This window comes from Trichoplusia ni, chromosome 8 (assembly GCF_003590095.1).
Source record: "Trichoplusia ni isolate ovarian cell line Hi5 chromosome 8, tn1, whole genome shotgun sequence".
Lineage (NCBI taxonomy): Eukaryota > Metazoa > Arthropoda > Insecta > Lepidoptera > Noctuidae > Trichoplusia > Trichoplusia ni.
Genome location: NC_039485.1, coordinates 12,976,883 through 12,998,721, shown reverse-complemented (window position 1 = coordinate 12,998,721; position 21,839 = coordinate 12,976,883). Strand labels below are relative to the sequence as shown.

At 37.1% G+C, this 21,839-nt stretch overlaps 2 protein-coding genes across 6 annotated transcripts; one reads left to right on the top strand and one right to left on the bottom strand.

Moving 5' to 3' along the window:
• Positions 1-103: 103 nt before the first annotated feature.
• On the bottom strand, positions 104-1,825 carry LOC113496304 (ankyrin repeat domain-containing protein 49). 3 transcript variants are annotated; one of them, XM_026875455.1, is made up of 4 exons: positions 1,715-1,825; positions 1,337-1,495; positions 731-1,036; positions 104-381 (listed from the first exon to the last, which is right to left on the bottom strand). In XM_026875455.1, exons 2-4 carry the CDS (start codon positions 1,491-1,493, stop codon positions 122-124), a joined length of 723 nt encoding a protein of 240 aa, XP_026731256.1. In that variant the 5' UTR covers positions 1,494-1,495; positions 1,715-1,825; the 3' UTR covers positions 104-121. The 3 variants fall into 3 exon arrangements, with proteins under 3 accessions (XP_026731256.1, XP_026731255.1, XP_026731257.1); XM_026875454.1 differs by lacking the exon at positions 1,715-1,825 and adding an exon at positions 1,616-1,706; XM_026875456.1 differs by lacking the exon at positions 1,715-1,825 and adding an exon at positions 1,684-1,702.
• Positions 1,826-2,366: 541 nt separating this feature from the next.
• On the top strand, positions 2,367-19,764 carry LOC113496303 (histone-lysine N-methyltransferase, H3 lysine-79 specific). Of its 3 annotated transcripts, XM_026875453.1 has the most exons (15): positions 2,368-2,579; positions 3,989-4,029; positions 5,986-6,124; positions 12,803-12,943; positions 13,314-13,499; positions 13,585-14,013; positions 14,942-15,105; positions 15,486-15,655; positions 15,806-15,963; positions 16,279-16,509; positions 16,643-16,849; positions 17,404-18,402; positions 18,479-18,677; positions 19,189-19,353; positions 19,426-19,764. In XM_026875453.1, the coding sequence occupies exons 1-15, from the start codon at positions 2,496-2,498 to the stop codon at positions 19,731-19,733; spliced, it is 3,621 nt and encodes a 1,206-aa protein (XP_026731254.1). In that variant the 5' UTR covers positions 2,368-2,495; the 3' UTR covers positions 19,734-19,764. The 3 variants fall into 3 exon arrangements, with proteins under 3 accessions (XP_026731253.1, XP_026731252.1, XP_026731254.1); XM_026875452.1 differs by having other exon boundaries at positions 2,367-2,579; positions 13,585-14,001; positions 19,189-19,764; XM_026875451.1 differs by having other exon boundaries at positions 2,367-2,579; positions 19,189-19,764.
• Positions 19,765-21,839: the final 2,075 nt, after the last annotated feature.

Here is a 21,839-nt window from a genome sequence, read left to right as displayed (position 1 = left end):
GCTAAAACAAATAGTAATAAGATAAGATCATGTTAAAACTGTTTACAATTATTTAAGTGTAAATATTTTCAGATAACCTGCTAAACAAACTAATAAAAATGTATACAAATGATTATATTTTTTATTTGTTTTCCAAGCTTACAGGTTTTTGCCTCACATAGGGATTAGTGGTAAATGCTAGGGAACGGATATATGATACTTCTGGACAAACCATCTCAAATAAGGGAGCGTAAATGCCATGACCAAGGGCTAGCTTTTCAGGAGTCTCATCTGAATTATTCTTTTTTGATGCTACTTCTACAATGTCGTCTTTTAGGAATAAAATTAATAATGTGGCCTTACAATGACTTATTGAAGCTGTTATATGCAATGGTGATTGACCTGCAACAAAAAAGTAATGTTTGATTCTGCCTAATTAAAAAAAAAAGTTAATTCTTTGCCTATTGTTATCTTTTATTATTATTCTGTGACAAGGGATAAATTATAGCTTGCTAGCCCATTTTTTAATGACTCCCGCTGTAGGTAGGCAATATAATCCAAGTGGTACGGAGGTTTTACAAGTATACAAATCACTTTTTTAGTTTATAAAATTTTAGCTGTACTGGTTGTTTTTAAAACACATTAACTTGGTTATAAGGTGTAAATATTTATAGAGCAATGTTTATTCTAAATGGTTAGAATTCTATATCTTTAAAGTGTAATTTATGTTATAAGGAGCAAAAATCCATACCTCCATCTGAAAGAACCTTTACGTCAGCACCAGCAGCAAGAAGTCTTGCAGCAGCCATATAGTTATTCCATTTACAAGCAGAGTGTAATGGTGTCCATCCAAGCTGTGTTTTCATGTTGACATTGGCATTCATACTTAACAGGTAAGATATCACATCAATATGGTTACTGTATGCTGCTCGATGGAGGGGTGTATACCCATCGGAGTCTTGTGCATGCACCAGACTAGGCTGCTTAGATAACAGCTCTTTCAAAACATCAATTTCCCCATGTTCCGCTGCCCACAGAACATGGTCCAGGCAATTAGCTGTAATCAAATTTGTAAACATTAGTGAATGACTAGTTTTATACTAGAGTGGGCCTACCTAGGACTGGATTACCTAGTACTTTTTTACCTACTTAAACATGTAATCATTTTATTATTAGCTAAATTAGCCATTCATGCTGCTATGACAATTGAGATCATGTCAAGAAAGGGCAATAAATCTTTTGATACTCTTGTTAACAGTATAAAATTTACTAGAACCTATCAACATCAAGTATTTACTTTATATTAAAGAATTGAAAAGATTCATTGAGTGGCATATTATTTATTATAGATACAAACCTTTGGGATTCTTCACGATATCGACATCTTGATCAGCGTCATCCCAACCAGACACAAACATTCCAGAAGTCTCTGGATTCTTCTTGAATGCTTCAATTTCTTTATGCACTTCGGCAAAGCTTTTGATATGCTTTTCTTCGTCTTCCGAATCAGACATTTCTACAGAAGAAGGATTAATAAAGTACAAAACGTGTATGAATTAAATAATCGATTGGGTATGCACTTGTGTATATTAAGGGGTTTGTGTTTAAAACAGGATCAATTAGTCCTATTATTTACCTCAAGATAAGTTTAAATTAATGTTAACTCTGATAGCAATTCAATTACTCAATAAAAATGCGTTTTACCACTTTCAGACACTTTCACAGTTTCACAGACCTCTAAAAATTACAGATGTTTATCCTTAATCCTCGTACCAAAGACTAGAAAGTAGAAGGGTAGGGAATATCAGTAAGGTAGTTTAACTTTTTTTTAAGTTCTTTCCCTTCTTGATCGTATTCATTATAAATATATCAAAGAACTAGTCCTAGTCTTATTTAAGATACAGAGGTTAAATGTTTTAAAATGAATTCTTAGATTTGAAGTACATAAAAGGAAAAAAGCGTTTCAATGATACGCATCCCTTGTGAATAGTGGAATTGAGTATAATAAGCATGCACGTATTGATACTATCTTTTAAGTCGTTTATCTATCAATATAGTTCACACGTTGATACCTCCCGGTATAACATAATTACTTTATTTTCAAACCAAAGACTTAACTGTATCGCGAAGTAAATTCAGTCATATGGGAATTCTACTTTTAGATCTATCTATCTATTAAATATTATCAAAATAATAAGCTCTGTGCTTAGACTGTGACTTTAGTCAACAATTTTAAAGAATGATAACGTGCTGAAAAAAAACAATTGTTAATTGAATTATAATTTATTATTTTCTTGTGATTTTCTCTATGTAAATACTTTTATTTGATTTTTGAATGAAGCAACACTGTTTGTCCGCCATGATTGGAATTTAGAAATAATTTCAACATGGCGCCCGGTTGTTCAGAGTGTGTGTGTGTGAAAGTGCAGTGAAATTATGTTATTATCTAGAATTTTTAGTGATTATTTTAGTGTTTAAGTGAAAAGTGTGTGCTTTAATGCAGTGGTTTTCTTATCATGGCTTTGGATTTACGCCTGCATTCTCCTGCAGGCGCGGAACCTGTTGTTTATACATGGCCCCTCACTTCAGGTCATGGCTCGGTAAGGAAATCGTATATTTTATTGTCATATAGTTAGTTACTGCGACTCTACTATAAGCTGTAGGATCCTATTTCCTATTTCACTACAGGCTTGCATATAGGCAGTGGTGATGTAACTAAATTGTTTAGGGAGGCTCTATTGTACAACAAGTGACTATCCGTACTAGGTACTTGCTCGTGTTTAGTTAAAATTATGGAATGACCGTTTAAATTATACAACTATATCAATGAAGGTGTCCGAGTGTATCCATATTGATTTGGCCATTATCGTGGTATTTATCAATCATCTAGACATAGGTAAGCTCTTCTTCACGTCACATGGGTATTGCAGTAGAGTGTATTGACCTCGTGTTTTGTCAAGGTGTCGGCTTTTTTTAGATATGTACACACTGTTGCGTAGTTTTCATTCGTCATTTATTTACATTTATCACGATAATAGCTATGCCAGTTTCAGAACTTGTTAACAAAGAATTGAAATGTTGATTGAATAGCTTTTAGTTTAGAAGCCGATTTATTTATGGTTCCCAAGTACTTGAAACTAAATAAGTACCACAGCTATGAAATACTTTGCCTCCCTAATACATGTATTGCTTGGGACCATGCCATTTAAACTATTTTATTGCTTGGTTAATTATGTTTGTAAATTGCTGTAATTTTAAATAATTAAGTCATGAATTATTACATTTTTATGCTTCATTACTATTAATATCAAGTAATAACTCATATTATACCAAAATAACTTCTGACTCTAATATTCAATTTTATGTACCAACAGTTTGTTCTTAATCACAGTTCATAAACAGCTTTATTTTGTGTATCTATTTTTTATAATTTAGCTAGATAAGAAGTACATGCTTAGAGTCTTGTTATTTATTGATAAGATTTGTTATCAAACACTTGATATTTTATTCACAGCCTGACATTATGTACATATAAGATTATATAACATTAAAAGTGAAAAATCATGTTATTTTATTATTGTATCTTGTTACTATGCTGTGCTATGGTTAATGAAAAAAACACTATACTTTAATATCACTTTATTTCTGTACTTTTGCACACATTTAAACAAAAATAGTGGAAAAATACTAAATAAACAAAGGTACAAAATTAAACTTTTTGTTTTTTGTCTCTAAATAGGTAGGCAGATACTACAAAATGTTACATTATAAAACTTTTCTTCTAACTAAACTTAACTTTATGGTATTCTTAAATGTTATCTGTCTCCATTACAACTGTAAATTAAGAGAAATAGCATAAAACCTCAAGCTTAATGTATTTAGGTGTTTAATGAACTTTCATTTTATGACTGATGTTTGATTTTTCTTGTATGTGCCTCATATATTTTTACTTAAACTAAAACATAATATTCTTAGTGATAAATATTAAAATCTTTTTTTGTTGTTGCAGGACAAGCACGATGGGGCCTTGGAGATAGTAGAAACGATAAGGTAATAACATTTTTCATGAAATTAAATTAGTGCATCTAATAATATTATTACATTGATAAACTTAAATTGCAAAAATGAAGACCAGATAGGTCATAATAGTAAAGTTTACACCTTATTTTTTTAGAACTTAAAAAACTTAATGATTGACTTAGTTTTTTTTTTATATAATATAAATGATTGGTTTTGTGCAAGAATTAAAAATATGAATAAATTATTTTGCTGTACCTAATACTTAGCACTGTCGTAGCGCCCACGTGTTATTTATCTGTACATTAGCTATTTTAAACACAATATGGTATACAAAAACTGTTTAAAAAATTAGCTATAATAAAACGCCGAAAGAAAGTATTACGTGAAAGCCGGTAGGATGCACGTGTTGTTTTGATATCGCAGATAGGTATCAACACCTGTCCTCCTGGACGCCACACGACCCACTAACGACGCACGCATACATTGTTGACGATTCAATAATGATTCACTCCATTACGGATTTTACTTACCTCACAAGGAAGTACTAACATTGAAGGCCATTAATGTAACGCGGAAATTATCAGTAGCATATTATTTTTGTATTGACAATAGTTACGATGCGAAACTTGGACCACAAATTTGCGTTCGATCTCTGATCTCCTTAATGTAGAATGCTTTAACTATAACAAATGACTGCGACGGGTTTTCATATAAAACGTGAATTAATATACAATATTAATTACGTAGGGGCTTTTTTTTTGTATTAGACCATATAAAAAGTAAAAATTTAAATTTTTCAAAGTTCGTTATAAATTCACGTCATTTACAGAATTAGCCTACTTGGTTTATCTTAAATTCGGTTTGAAACGAGAACGAGTCTCGCAGGTCGATCCAGGCTCGGTCGGCGGGACCGCGAGAACCTTCACTATGACCTCTTTTTGTCCGGACGCGCTCATTCACCCGTTCGTAACCTTGAAATCGATCCCTATTATTTTTGATGTAAAGGGCGCGCCCTTACTAAAGCTTTTAATATTTCTCGGGTTTTATAACATCTAAATGCAAATTTTATGATAACTTACTTTAGTTATTCGCTTTATTAATACGAAATATATTTTTTAAGTTCGTGTGGTAGCCAAGTCACGATTAGATAAGTGTCAAAATGTTGTGTGTTTTGTATTCGGCATGATTCCATTAAAACACGAGTTTGTTGATAAGAGTGATTAAATCCCTAGATGACCTCATTTTATTAAGGTCATAGGCGTTCGTTAAACCTAGTTGTAATAGATTAGACGCGCAAAATATGAAGCGGCCTGCTAAAACGTGTTTTGTTTTTAAATCATCAGTTTTTTATTTACTGATAAATTACTAAATATTGGGTTCATTGTTGATAAAATGCGATAGAAAATAAGTGTCACCTACATTCTTTTCTCAATTGTTTTTATTACTTGTTTTTATCACAATAGTCACTAGCTTTATTATTGAAAGTAACATTGTTCTTGTTAGCTATTTGCTTTACCCTACATGGCACTAAGCCACTAAGTATGATTGCAAATTTTGTTCTTGTTTGAATGCCAAATTCTTTGCTTTACCTACCAATACTTGACCTAGTTTTATCTAGCTTTGTTAGAAATATTACTGTTAAATTCTGTTGCAATTATCATTTTATTAATGAAATCCATCTGTACCAAAAAAATGAAAAGATTTATCTCTATTATCATAACTAGTTTTAATAGGGAAGTCAAAGCCCTCTTGAATTACTACTTTTATTTTGCTACTTACATTACCCAGTGTTGCCAGTGTGTATTAATTTAATAGCCAAAGTTTAAATTAACTAAATACAATTACTAAATACAAATCTCAGATCACCTAAATAAATTTTAGCTGTTTCCAATTCTAGGCTACAGGCCAGTCAAGCCCATGTAATAAACATTTCAATCGTACATGTATTTACAGTGACACCTTGCTGAACTAGAGGCTTTGTTTTAGGTGGGTGTGCGACGACCTGCCGGAGATGAAGGCGGCACTGGAAAACAACATCTTGTGCGATTACGACACCCACTCGTACGAGAGTATGAGAGCCCTGTGCGACCGTTTCAACCGCGCCATAGACTCCGTCGTCGCTCTGGTGAGATATAATCTTGTGCTATCCAACAGTCATATGCAAGAACGACACATAACAAAGTGACGTAGTAAAATGGCTTATATGTCGTTTGACAGTGTTTTGAAAGCATACACCAGTACCTAAGGGCGTCATTTTGCTGTGCGCTGTTCCTGCAAACGGCTGTCTTAATCTTTACAGATTTAAAGAAACAGACATTGTTATCATACCGATAATAATAAATCTTCTCGATATAATTATACTTCTTAAAATGAGTTATGGCTTTATCTGCGAATAAACCCCGTCCAAACTGAGATGTGTTCTCTTCAACTGTAATTATTTGATTGTGGTGGTTTCGTACTAGAATGGTCTGTTCGATTTGATTCTTTAGAGTAATTTTGAAATAGTAGAAAAATATCCTTAATTCTATAGGCGAGTTATTATCAAGCGTAGCCTGTTTTAATCTCTAAAACATTATAGCAGACGAAGAATAAAGTATTTTTATGCAAAAACAGTTTATCGGTGAATAAAGAGTCATAGAAAAATAATAACTGATACATTATTTTTGATCTTGACCGCCTTCAGAGTGCTACGGTCCTACGCGGTACTATTGAATGAACACTCGTGAGGGCAATGACACAAACATTGCCTCAATCACCAGCAGCACTACGTTTAACATATGGTTTGGTGATTGTAAACAATGTGTAACATTCAGGTTCTTCCTCACACTTACGTTGTACGATTTACTGCGGAAGAAGCGTATATGTATATTAAACAACTTGTTGGTTTGTCAAAGTTCTTGGAAACATATGAGTCGTAAAAGTCCATCCTATTCTATTCGGAACATTGTAAAGGCAACAACCAAGCCCAATAAACGTCATTAATTACAGTTCACATCGTTTACTGTGGGACATAGCATCACGACATCGAATTGCAACTAACAGGCATACGTTATAGCAACGGACGTAACTGGCACAAACGATGTAGGGACTGAACATTGCTATCATGTGCATAATTACAATACTAAACGGCGATATGAACTCGTCCTATCATGTATGCGTTAGATACTAAGGCATACGGCATACACGCATTTACGGACTTGGACTACTAGCCAACAAACGTTAAATAGAGTAAATAAGATCTATTTGTCAATTATTTATTTATCACCAAGAAAATTTCATATTTCATTCAGTTTCTTTTTGATAACTGTCACGATAAAGTACGCAGTGTTACGAAATACGAATAATCAATATCATTCAGGTAGAACAAGTTACCTACAGAGATAAAAATAAACAATCTGTGTCGAATAAATAGCTCCCTTGACATTGAACTTAAACTCGGAGCAATTTTTATAAATTTTGTAAGTCTTTATTTCTTATGCAATACAAGCACAAGGCTACTTTTGTTGTTGTAAAAATAAATTGTGTTCAATGTTTTCTCATAATTGTCAGGACATTGTGTAACGAGGAACTTCAAATTACGGTAGATTGTATGTATAGTAATTGCTGCCTTTTTCCTTAGAAACTGTTAAATTGGTTATAAAAATAGCCCTTGTTTATGGCGACGAATCCTTGGAAAGAGCTTACTATTGTTAACCTTGAATGAGTTTCAAAATGGCTATGAGTTCTCTCGCTCTTTTGTTTCTCGAGGTAGTATAGTAATCAAGATTTAATAAAAATGTAAATGGCAACTTTAAGAACACATCGAACGATATTGCTCTTTCTTGTGCCCTTGAGTTGTCGTACGACTTATATTTGTTTACTTACGTAACTGATACCACACAAAGTTTACTTGCAACAGATATTAAATGAACAATGTGATAGTACAGTAACAGAACTTCAAATTGTATACTTGCCATCAATTTCTATTGCGGAAACATCGTCAATGTCACCTTATCCTATTTTTAGACTAATGGGCTTCGTCTACCGCATTTGTTTTACGTCGTTCTGTCGTTCTGTAAAGTTAATTATTTTCTATATTACAATAGGTTCACATACATTCTATTTTAATTAAATGCTTTAAGATTTAAAAGTACCAATATTTTTTAAATTACTTACGTCGTGTCATTTATTTTAAATTTCTCGTTTTTCACAATGCTAATAAAATATTTTATAGCAAGCATCTATATTAAATTGTGTAATTCTGTTCAAGTAATTAAAGTCTGTATTTATATTAACAGTTATGTTAAGTTCGTTTCTTGACCTTGTTCAATTACTTTACGAAACTAGACGACAGAGAATGTCAAACATCAATAAACTTTTGTTAGCAGGCACGAGCTTATCGGACACCCTAGGTAATGAATGTCGCAGCTGCGACCGCAGAATTAGTGCCAAACCTGTGTTCCCTATGTGCAAAGTCTTCCGGATCCAATTTATTCTGAGAAACAATTACTATACCTGAAAAAAGCACGCACATAAAAAGTCCATCCTTTTAATTATCGATATTTAAGTATAAAATATTTAGTTAAATATAAACTCACATCTTTTAATCAATTTTTAGTTTAGGATATTAGAATAATATCTAATAGTATCTATATTTAGATACTTTCGATATTATTACAAGTGTATTGTCTTATAAAATGTATATTATTTTTACAACGATTTCATTTTCTTAAATAGAAATATCACGGATACACTTTCTAATTTGAATTGAAAAATAAACACGGAAATGTTGATGCTGGAAGGTGTTTATTTTTGTTGAGCTGCAAATTCTCAGCCCAAATGTTGAGTCAGCTAGCTAGAAACAGCGGACATACCGCGTAGTGTAGCATGTGCGAAACGGTGCGGTGAATGTGGGGCAGTGAGGGGCAATACAGGCGAGTGGGGCGCGGGCTGCAGGAGGGAGACACGAGGGCCAAGATGGCGGCGAGGACGCAACGATCGATGTCCGCAGACGCCGCGCGAGGCTAACTCTATTTATACACGTTGCATACCATTTTCTCTATGACACGAAGAATCGCCTTCTTGGATTATCTTTCAAAATAATGTCAGTATGGCGCTACAATATTATTAAAGAAAAATGTGATACTAGCTAAATAAATATTTAATAGGATTATAATAACATGTTATAACGAAAATTAAAATAAACACGATAGTTTGTATAATTGAAAAAAAATGAGGAGTTATTAGGAATATCAAAATGTGATCTTATAAAACTTTCAAATAACTTTAGTAAATTACTAATCATTACAATAACGTTGCTGTTATCAAATCGCCACCTTTCGCTACTTTTAATAATAATATTCCATGTTTTTTAATAAATGAAAATAAACCATTTATCAAAAGACCTTCCGCTCGACTCGCTGCTTCTAGTCGTTCGTTTACGCAACGCTAGTATAATAATATACATAGTTTCTTCTTTTTAACTGAAAATAAAATTTCTAGTACAGCATTCAATATATTTTGACTGGTCTGCAAATTATCTGCTATGTGGTCAAAATGAATATGAAAATATTCTCACTCTAAATATTAACATAATGTAATCAATATCCGAGGAAAACTCTATGGGAATACAAGTATGACGCTTACTACTAATAAATCAAGAGCCTTCGTGCTGTAATAATAAATTTATCCTTTGTGTAATAGCGGTGATGTCATTCGTGTTACTTGGTTAGAGGACCAGCGCGTATTATGTATAGAGAGGTTTCACCTTACAATACAACGATTCCACCATAATGCTTCGGTGAATATAACACTAGCACGAAAATTAAAACTACAGCTATATTGCAGGAATAATTATATTCTTAATACACAATATTAAGTGAATTATGTAAAAAATAACCTTTTAGATTATTTTTTACATTGTTTTAGTACCTAGATATAATAAACATTATTTCTATTAGCCTACCAGTTATTACAAATAACATGCAACAGATATATTTGTATATATCCTACAAACACGTATTCAGTATCGTGACTCTTGACATATTGTGGTGTAGGTCATTTTAAATATGAATGAACTCTAGCAGTGTGCATTGCATAGACACCTTTTAAGTTCAGTGTAGTGACCTTGGATACGTTTATTTTTAACTCCATTATTTTAAAAATAAGCTGTATTATTAGGATTGGAATAAATGCGGTTGTTATCGATTATAAGAAATGAAAATTTATGATCAGATTTTGGGATCTTCTTACTCCAAGAGTGTGTCTAAACGATTTCGGAAATAAAGTGTGGTACATGGTCCAATACTTCCTTAGTCACTTTACATATATTCGGTTAACAATGGACTGCCAATCACATTGTTATGTTATAGTGAGTGGCTCTGTGCGGGCCACTTGCGGGGGCGTTGACCGCAATATTGAGCGAACGCGAATGTCTCGCATAGTGTTAATGACCTTTTTTTTTCGGCTGCGCCAGCGTCTATATTCTGGCTAGGAGTACCATTAGCATGAGATTTAAGAAAGTTTTATTTAAACATTTAACCGGATCGAACAGTTTCTGGAAGTGGGTACATTATTTCATTGATTATTAATCATTAGGTGTCAGTTACATGTAAGAGGATAAAGGGAAAATTAAAACAAATATACATCTATTGTTATATTTTCCCTCATTATATACAATATGATTAGTAAATCGTTGAATCGAATTAGTAAATCGAACGGCAATGAATAACATGTGTCAGAATTGTTGCACATAGTCTTTTCAACAGTTAGAAAGATATTACCTTTTATCATATATCTTTAATTAACTTGAGCAAAATAAGTTTTCTTCTTTACGTGGGTTGAACATATTTTATTTCGCGGTTTTATATTTTATACTATTAAGTTATTAACATTTCTAAGAATTATTTAAAGAACACGACTTCCTAACTGTAGAATGATTGGTCAATTTTGAAGTATTGTTATTGTTCATCGTCAGTATGAATAAACTCTCGCATTAGACCTCAGTCTCAGAATAATAATATATGTAAAATTATTTTAAATGGTTAGTATACGGTATGTTACTGCATGTACAAAGCTGAATTAACGTGAGGCCGCTTTCTAATTTTCACCGAGTAAGTAGATAGTGAGTGACGCAATGCTTTAGCGCCGTATGGAGTGTTTGGGCAGCGGACGCGCTTGTGAGAACTGATTGCATCACCGTAGTTGTAACGTTTTTCTAACATCTTCGAAAGCCATGGTAAATTGTCTTGAATAGAACATTATGTATGTAAGTAGTAAAGTGTCTCGTAAAAATAACAGTGAAAGATGAAAATATTCTGTTCAGTATTATTTATATTTGCTGTACACGGCAACGTAACACGCGTATAACTCAATGTCTTGCCTACGTAATACTACGTAATAAATACTCTGAAGTAACATCAAGTCACCACAAACGGATGTAAAAACATTGTTTACATTTAGAGCTGGTATTGATTTCCCGAACACGCCTGCCTCCCCTGACCCCATTACCTTCTTCAATTTAACGGGAGCAAATTGTATAGGGACGCACGCCATTACTTTCGCTCATTATTTATACCAGCTACATTGAAGTATTTATATGTACAAACTGTTATAATAGTATAAGTACAGCGTTAAATCTATATGCAAAACAGTATTCAGTACATTGTAGCGAGATAACATTGCAACTAAACAAACAACCTACGCAATATGACCCCACTCTGCCTATTTAAGCAACTAGGTAGGTAGGTGCACTGAATAATTACATCGGACCATTTTGCCGCAATACATCACGAGATATGTTTCATAGTTCCTGCAACATTTATGTAATTGTATTAAAGAAAAGCTATTTTAATACATTGATTTTATTTTATGAATGAATGCAACGGAACGTAAACAAATACATTATGAAAGATTCGACAACAAGGTCATGCTCGCACTCAGCATCTCCTTATAAATAAATATGTAAAGCAGCTTCGACTAAAATGGAAAATGCAGCGTAAACAAACCGCAAAGGAGGAAACATAACTTAAGCTCACAAATTTATCTTATGCAACTTAAAAAAAATACTCAGTTCATTGCTGTGATAAAATTAGACATTACTCACTACCTGGTAAGATATTGATTTTTTTGCCCCTCGCCGTTTGTGTGTAGTCAATGCCACATAATTTATTTTAAATACGAAAAGTTATTGACCTCTGCTTTAAGTTCGAATTGGCAGGTACTCTTATGCTGCTACATTTATGAAACCTTGAACCGTAAATCGGACTCAAGGCCATCGACATTGCTCTTAAATGACGCATTTGGTTGTATCGATCGATAATTTTGCCCTGCTTGCAATGTCAAGGCTTGAACAACTTTAATTAAATTTGTGCTACTAATAAGATAATTTTAAAGGGTTACAGTTTCACCGTATAGCCATAAGTCATAACTGTCTGAGTACTTAACTTGGAGTGATCGAATTCAGATCTTCGCCTGGACCTCATTATCCCGATATTATGAGACTAATAAAAAGCCGTAACCCTAATTACCTTTTGATGGTCGCATACCATCATTAAGTGACTATTTTCATTCTTTATCATTTTATTTTATTTTATTGATGATGATTTTATCTTGTACTTTGTTTTGTATCTTCCTTATTAGTAATTTCGTCTCCGTTGCCATTTTTAGGTATATTTTGAATCATTATCTTTTGTGACAACTTACAACTTTCACAGTCGTAACGTTGCTTAAAAGATACGAATAATCATAAATTTGAAATGACCGATAACAATTCGACGTTTATCGATTACATGTAAGTAACGTGTTATTTTTTTATTCATTTCAGGAAAAAGGCACATCGTTACCCACTCAACGGTTAAACAAATATCCGTCGAGAGGTTTGCTAAAACACATATTACAGCAAACATACAACCAAGCAGTGTCTGACCCGGATAAACTCAACCAATATGAACCCTTCTCACCCGAGGTTAGTGCTAACAGTTATATATTGTGTAATCCGTATTGTTCATAGCGACCAGTTATGGTATCGTGCTGAAGATTGACCTCTTTGCTATAATATTGTACCCGATTCATACAAGTACAAATAAGTTGTTAGTAAACAGTTTTTTTCAATGGTTTGCGGTATGCTTTACAAGAAGCTCTACGAAAAATATTGAATAAAAGCGGTTTTTGTTAAATATCAGCCCCTTAGTGTTGTAAGAGTTGAGAAACTATATAATACTATTCTATTATTTACGAAATTAAATTACTTAATTCATGTCTGCTTAATATGCATATTATTTATTTTCTATGGAATTTTATTACATTATGACGTCAATCTGTGTATATGTTGTCAGGTGTACGGCGAAACATCTTACGAGTTGGTGTGTCAGATGATAGATCAAATAGATATAACCGCCGAAGATGTGTTCGTGGACTTGGGATCGGGCGTTGGGCAGGTGGTTTTACAAATGGCGGCCGCCACACCATGCCGCGTCTGCCTCGGAGTCGAAAAGGCGGAAGTTCCTAGCAAATATGCTGAGGTAAATAGTACTATCGGGCAATGTCTAGTTATTTTAAAACTTTTTTAGATAAAACCGTTCTATAAATAATACATTTATGTTTCAGAGTATGGACGTTAACTTTAGAACGTGGATGAGATGGTATGGGAAAAAATACGGAGAGTATAAATTAATAAAAGGCGACTTTTTACTGGATGAGCACAGAGAAAAGATAAATGCAGCTACGATAGTTTTCGTAAACAACTTTGCATTTGGCCCACACGTAGATCATCAGCTAAAAGAAAGATTCGCTGATTTGAAAGATGGTGCTAAGATTGTGTCATCAAAGAGTTTTTGTCCATTGAACTTCAGGATAACGGATAGAAACCTGAGCGACATCGGGACCATCATGCACGTGAGCGAGATGTCTCCGCTAAAAGGATCAGTTTCGTGGACGGGGAAGCCAGTCTCTTACTATTTACACATTATAGATAGGACCAAATTGGAGAGATATTTTCAAAGACTGAAAAATCCGAAACTCAAGGTCAGCAAAAGGGTCTGTTCCAATCACTACAACTTTTTATAAGATTATTTAAGGAAAAAAATAGTTTTATTTAGTACATGATGATTTGACTGTGGAAATAATTGGTAACCTAAATATATTGAAATAAAAAAGAAACTAGATAATAGTTCAATAAGTTCAATAAATTTAAACATAGAAAATGATATACCAACACTGCCAAAGGATTATAGTGTTATTTATTTATACAACCAATTGTCATGTTTGTATTGTATGCCTTTGCTGATAAAATAAGTAAAAAAGAAAGTAGGTTTGCTCAGTAAAAATATATTAGAAAAAAATATGTGACATATCTATTACAGACCAGATTTCGATTATCTGCTCACCGCTTGGAAGCGAATAGATTGTTGATGGGTTTTTACGTTTAAATAGTTAATACAACGGCGTGGTACCAAACTTTTATTCTGATTCTATTCAGATTTTACAGGTATCTTTACTGAAATCGTCGATATTTAAAACGTAAGCCTTATTATTCTCATATATTTCTACGCGAACCACTCAGTGTGCTACAATGCTTTGTCATTGCTTGTAGTTTGCAACTTCATATATTATTTTATTACGTCAACGTCCTTAGTATATTTAAAAGATTTTCTTTATGCATGCATGCATAACCTGATTTCAATAAATGTTATTATGAATATTAGAATAATAATATGGTATATTTTTTTCCATAGTTAATATTATTTATTAGTTGATAATTAAATATTAGTACATTATATTTTATAACTTTATGATAAGTACTTGTTGCAAACATAAAATGCCAACGTTTAACAGGGGACACAGCTTATTGGATAACAGGGTCGACTAGGTTAACAGTTATCTTATATTTCAGTAAATTAGATTTTATACATGTTTGTAAACACGAGTATTTAGACGATTATTTTATTATTATTATCATTGCTAGGGCTCGCATAATGGATGTGATGAGGGTGAGGGGAGTGGTAAGCGGCATCTGAGCGCACCACCCACGCGGCAGCCGACGCCCGACTTGCTGAATGGCAACAGCAACCACAGTACCGCCTCACTACCAGAGCGACGAAGAAAGGTGGCGCGGCCTAGAGCTGTCAGGTAAATGTTGTCTTGATTTAATTTTGTAGTAAGATAGACTACTGATATTCGGTTCAAAGATCATTACGAACTTTTAGTTTAAAAACTTAGTTCAATAATAAAATACTACTAAAAACTTATGTAAAGTAACAAGAAAGATTTCAATCAAATATACCACTTCAATATAACAGTCCTTTGTGTGAAAAGTTACACTTATAGATTATTTACCATTTTAAATAGGTAAACATATGAAGTGGACTTGGTCACACTACTATTAATAAATTGTATTCAAGCTAGACAAAAATGACTTGATGATTTTGATGACATTATATTCAAACTGGTGTTATAGGAGTAGTAAATATGTAGTTAAAAAACAAAAATAACGTTTTTCAAATATGCAGGGGTGAGAACGGGCGGACCCGAGCACGCGCGGCCGTGGCCAAGCGTCGCGTGGTGCGGCGCTCCAGCGACGAGAGCGACGAGGAGTCCAGCGGGACCGACGACGCGCCGCCCGGGCCCGAGCCCGCGCCCAGGGAGTGGGGCGCGCCCTGGGCCTCCTCCTCCGACTCAAGTATGTACCGCGCGGAAAATGACTGAATCATCTTGATGCAATTATGCCCGTCAAATAAACCGTGTTACTTACTGTCGGATCGGATCCTGTCGCTAGCTTAGCTAGATGATTTGTACAAGTAAGTGCATTGTGAATGTTCGTTGCCCGCAGACCGCAGCCGGCGGCCGGCCAGCAAACGCAGCGCGAGTGCGGGCGGGGCCCGGCGGCGGGCCGCTCGCGCCAAGCGCCGGCGCGCCGCCCCCGCCGCCATCGCCGGCCTCGACCTGCTGCACTCCACTACGCTCGCCTCCACGCTGCACAACGGTTCCGTGAGTACACTTACGATAACGGTACCGTATGTGAACAACGCCGATACTTACTCTTATTTATCATTTAATGAAAAACAGATTTGTCTCGAATTACGATATGTCTGTTTTTCGTTTAGTTTATTATTTCGGCACGCGATTATTATTTTACGAAAATCCCAAATTTATTTTAATTTCTTTTTATAATATGTTTTTTGCTTTTGTGGGCTAACTCCACGCACATCCTCATGGACTGAGTAGCAAACTTTGAGTATTGAATGGTGAGCACGTGCGTGGGGTCCCCGGGCGGCTGCTGACGGTGCGCTGTGCGCTGCGCAGGTGACGGCGCCGCCGCCGGGCTGCGTGGAGCAGCGGCTGTCGGCGCTGGGCGTGGCGCTGCAGCCGGCCGAGCGCCTGCACTCCGAGCTGGACATCCCGCGCTCGCCGCACACGCCCTACAGCCTGCAGCTGCTGCTCGACATGTTCCGCGACCAGTACCTCGCCTTCATCACGCGCATGAACACGCCCGACTATGCCGACGAGATACGACACCAAATCGACAAAGAAAAGGTACGCTACCACAAATATTCATGGTTTTTATAATATTTTTCATCAGTCTGTCTGTTCCCAAGTAGAGCTCTAATTTTTATTAAAAAAGTTTGCGACGGAGGGACACCAAATTAAATCCTAGTATTAAATACAGGAGAGAAACCAGAAACTGAAGTCGCGTGCGTCTCAGTTAGATAAACAGATCAACGTGCTCATCAGCGACAGTGTTGCTCTGTTAAAGGCGCGAATGAGTGAGCTGGGTATACACGCAAACAATACGGTGGATCTGTTGGCGAAAGCAAAGGAAATCGTAGGCAGACATAAAGAGTTGCAGAGCAAAGCTAGCAAATTGCAAGCCCAGGTATATTTTATTTTTTTAATTTGTTTTGTGTCATAGTATCGTGCATTGAAAACAAATAGCATGTATTGTACAGTAAAAGATTATAGTGACCGGATACCACCCTGCTTCTGTCCCTAGGTACTTTCGCTCTTATAGCTCTCTATCTCTCGGTCACGCACCAGATAGATAGTATGGTCTTGGTATCGCGAGGACTTAAAACTCATTTTTGAAGAGTACGTACGTCACTACGATTGATAAAACGGTACTCCTCATTTAATTATTATATTCAGTTTTTTGTTTCGTATTATTTGTCCTTTATTTTTATCGGATACCTACTATACGTATTATATCTTACCACTTACCTGGTAATTTAAAATTTTATTATTTAAATTATATATAAATTGATGTTTTTAGCTAATTGTTTTATTGAATGTCATTTTAATTTTCTATGTACGATATTATGTCAATGGTTTTTTATTTTAAAGTATAAGTTATGGTATATAATGTAATATATTAATTAAACAGTAGTTGGTTCGAAAATGGTTGTCTCTTCATTTTAATTTTGTTATTTTTAGGTGAATAATATTGAAGCTGAACAAGCAATGCTCGTTAAGCAAAGAACGTTTGAGATAACGGAAAAGTACCGTCAGCTAGGTCACATACCGCCGGATGCGGAGATCACCCAAAACATTGCTCATGATTGTATATTGAAAGAAATATCAGCCACATTGGCGCACAGGAAGAGGTTACATGCACAGGTAGGCCATCTTCAAAGCGAAATAATTCAAATGGAAAGGGCTAGTGAACAAAAAGTTGTTCCGCCGACAGTACCTGTCGCCACTGTAAAACCCCATACCGTTAACTCAAAACCTAGAAAATCTAGAGAGCATAGATCTCGATCCCAAGAGTGGCCAGACGTCCCTGATGTTGGGAAAATTGAGGAACAGAATCCAGAAATCCTCGCTCAAAAGATTCTAGAAACGGGGCGGCAGATTGAGGCCGGCAAGATTACTAAGCCGAACGTAATAGTTAACGGGTATGTGCGAGATTCCGAAAGGCATGATCATCATCGACACCCCAAAGCTGCCACTCCCATTCACAGAACGCAACCGCAGCGTCCGGGCCAGCCGCCGCCCCCCAATCTCTCGCACAGGCAATCGCCCGTTAAACCACAGAAACCTCTCAACGTAGTTGCCAAGGTGCAAGAATCGCCAAAGGTGATAAATTTTGAGGACAGACTCAAGAGTATAATAACATCGGTGTTGAACGAGGACCAGGAGCAGCGCAAGTCGTCGCGGCCGGTGCAGAGCCACGGCGCGCACGCGGCGCATGCGGGCCACGCCGCGCACGCCGGCCACGCGCCACACGCCGGCCACGCGCCACACGCCGGCCACGCCTACAGCAACGGCTACGTGCGCGCGGGCGCGGCGCACGGGTTCCGCGCCGGCGCGCCCGCCGCCGCCGCCTTCCCGCGCGCCTCGCGCGACCTGCGCCGCGAGCGCTACCCCTACGAGCGCCGCGACGCGCCGCGCCTGCCCGCGCACCTGCAGGCGCCGCAGCCCGACTACACGCAGGTGAGCCGCGCGGCCCCGCGCCCGCCCCGCCCGCCCCGCCCGCCCCCCGCCACTAACCGCCTTGCCGTGCCTGCAGGTGTCGCCGGCCAAGCTGGCGCTGCGCCGACACCTGTCGCAGGAGCGCCTCGCCGCGCCCGGAGCGAGGACCATCGGTGACCTCGTCAACGGGGAGATCGAGCGCACGCTCGAGATCTCCAATCAGAGCATAATCAACGCAGCAGTCAATATGAGTGCACGCTACCAAGAGCCCGCTGCTAACCATCAACCTCTCGAAGGTCAGTTTCTTAACTATCGCTAATATTAATTTATTGAACTAAATACTCCCTACAGATTTCTGAACACATAAGGTATGATGTATTGATTACTTCGGTTATGTTGCCTGCCAATAAGTGTTTAAAAAAGTTATTGTTTTAAATGTCTAGTAGTTATTGTGCATGATAGAATATTTTGATTAATATTTCATTGGGTACGGCACACAAAAAGGTAAACAATCTTAGTGTGTCTTTTTGTCTAAAAACTCAGTTTGAAAACGTAAGAAGACGAGAGAAATTTATGTGAAACAACAATCAAGGTTATGTACTGAAATATACCAATCATAAAATTTAATAAGTGATTAATAAGTTTTATAAATGACACACCCAGATTGCTTCCCTGTTTTATGTACTTACCTAAACCAATTGTGTGTTGTATGGAGTAAGTAAAATTTAAGTAATTGTAGAAATACTAAATTTTGTGAAAACTATTAATATTTTTTTCAACTATTGTAACATTTGAAATGGTAAACAGGTCTAGCAGCATGCCTACAAGCGCGCGTGCTGGCGTCCGAGTACTGGCGCGGACGGAACGGCGCCGGAGCGGGCACCGCGGCGGGCGAGGCAGACGCTGCAGACCCGCACTCCAACACCTCCACGCCGCTGGTGGACGAACTGCCGGACGGCGCGCGCCTGCCAGGTAATGGCCGCGCCCAGCCCGAGCCCGGCGCGCCCGCGCGGCCCGACGCACTCACCGCCCGCTCCGTTACAGAGGGCGAGGGCGGCGAGGAGGTCGACGAGAGCAAGTGGCAGGACCGGATAGCCTTCCGCTTCGACCAGATCATATCGTTCGCGTCTACGGCCATGGAGGACAAGCGGAGGCGCTCTGACGAGGCGTGCAACACGTCGCCCGACTCGGGCATCGGGCACGGCGAGGCGGGCGCGGCGGCGGCAGCGGGAGCAGCGCGCGCGGGCTCTCCGCCCGCCGCGCACTTCAAGAAGCGCTTCTTCCGGCGCGAGCGCTGGGGCGCGTGGGGCGGCGCCGCGCCCGCCGTGGACTGGGAGCGCCCGCCCATGTGACGCCGACGGCCCTAGCGGCCCGCTCCCGCCGCGCGGCCCTGCCCGCCCGCGCGGCCCTGCCCGCCCGCGCGGCCCGGGCCCGCCGCGAGGCCCGCGCGGCCCGCGCCCGTCGCGAGGCCCCCGCCCGTAGCTCGGCCAGCACGCACTGCGCGACACCCACGCCGCGCGCGCACTGCCCGATACTGACTGTCGATTTTTGTTATTTTTTTCGAATATATAATGTAATTATGTATATTATTGAGTTTATTTTACGTTTAAGATGTGTAATTATTTAATGGTAGTTTTATGTCGCCGTTCCGTTCGGTGTTGTCGAGACGTTTGCGCCGTGGCGGATTGTATTTCATGTGTTCATTTAGGTCTTAGTCTGAAATACATGATTCGGTGACGATGCAGCGGATCATTCTTACGCCGGTCGTTTGATGGATGTTTGTTGTTTTATGTGTTTTGTTTGTCGATGTTACGAAAGCTCTTGTCTGAATAATGTTAATCATTTCTTTGGGAAATCTTAAATTTTAATAGTGTACTTACTTATGTGTCGAGTTTGTATAGAATAGATCACTGAATTTTCTTACGTATCGATCGGAAAAGTATTGCATTAGAAACTTATTGTAAATTATAGCGCAATTATCATTATAATAATGTAATGAGGAATATCTCAAAGCGACATTTTCGAAGCAATGAGGTCGTCGATCGTCCTGTGATACACAAAGCACCATTATTGTTATCTTTTCAGTATCTGTGAGATTACAATAACTTAAATAATTCTTATATTTAGGGACTATACCTACTAAGTTGGCAATGGCCATATTAAGTAGGTAGTTCATTAGGTTGTAAAGAAAAACAATTTTAATGCTAGAAAAGCCAGTTACTGAGATGTTATAGTATACTAAATGCTTAAATTTTTGTAAAATAGGACATAATTCATTTCCCAAAGTTTTCCCAGAGAAACACTGATGGTGCAGGATTACACTAGATATTGCATAGTATAAATAGACACGCTATTTTTATACGGGATTATTTTAGATAAGGTTATGCCCCATTACCAACTCAAGAGTTATTATCGTTATGAAATTTGTGAGTGCGCTTGTGTGTATGTGTGCGTGTGTGTGTGCTTCCATCCATATTTTGAAGCGTGTGGGAGTATACGTGCACAAAATAATTTGAGAAGTCGTGTCTTTTTATAAAATCAATCTCTATAAATTATTATCACTTATTGGATTTAACTACCCCAATTTAAGTCCCCAATTACCAAAATATTGCTTTTTAAGCAATCGTGCTGACTGTCAGAGGTCCCTTCCCAATATTTTTTCTAATTTTATCAGAATTTCGCATTTTTGAAAAATCTGCTCCACAAGTTCTATACTGTTTTCTGCTTTATAACCTGAAAATGAATTATAGATAATTTGTCCTCTTCACAATCACGTGACGTTCTTTTATAACCTTCATTCTCTGTGGAAAAAAATAACACAAACTCGATACTGTAATAAAACTTCACGAAAATATAATTCTGGTTGATCTCTAAAACGACAGTATTCAAAATTGTACCTATTCATTACTAATATTGATATAGAGAGCTCTACAACAACTTTTTTTAATCTTCGACTAAATATGCGCATAAGATGTAGATATATTTCTTTAGACACGTTATAGCTATAATCATAGAACCAAAGAGTTTCTGGCAACGTGCCTAATTGTATACATTTTTTTGACATGACCAATCATCAATATTTTAATTTATTTGTATGTTGACACTGCCATTTTGGCCTGATTTATGACATGGATATTATGTTAATGTTTTCAAAACTGATGTTGACTGATACCTATGGCGGTTGTCGACCCCTTAAAACTCTAGTGACAATAGATAAATGTAGATTAGTAAAATATCATGGATTGATTTTTACTTTAAAGTTAGCCACAGTAAATTATTTTTTTCATGTATTTTCAATCTCGTGAATACTATTTTCCACATTTAATTTAGACGACTGCCACAGGTGTCTATTATAAATATTTGTTTCATGAATATAGAGAACTGCAAAGCGCACGAACATTGATTCATTATAATAATATATTTTATACACTTGTATGTTGTCCATCAACTCAGTCAAT

Excerpts from the sequence above, each read along its gene's own strand:
- LOC113496303 (XM_026875451.1), top strand. The coding sequence starts at position 2,496 with ATGGCTTTGGATTTACGCCTGCATTCTCCTGCAGGCGCGGAACCTGTT. Across the intron at positions 6,125-12,802 it reads TAGACTCCGTCGTCGCTCTG|GAAAAAGGCACATCGTTACC; the intron begins GTGAGATATAAT and ends TATTCATTTCAG. Across the intron at positions 18,403-18,478 it reads CGCAGCCCGACTACACGCAG|GTGTCGCCGGCCAAGCTGGC; the intron begins GTGAGCCGCGCG and ends CCGTGCCTGCAG.
- LOC113496304 (XM_026875455.1), bottom strand. The coding sequence starts at position 1,493 with ATGTCTGATTCGGAAGACGAAGAAAAGCATATCAAAAGCTTTGCCGAA. Across the intron at positions 1,037-1,336 it reads TATCGTGAAGAATCCCAAAG|CTAATTGCCTGGACCATGTT; the intron begins GTTTGTATCTAT and ends ATTTGATTACAG. Across the intron at positions 382-730 it reads AAAGGTTCTTTCAGATGGAG|GTCAATCACCATTGCATATA; the intron begins GTATGGATTTTT and ends TTTTTGTTGCAG.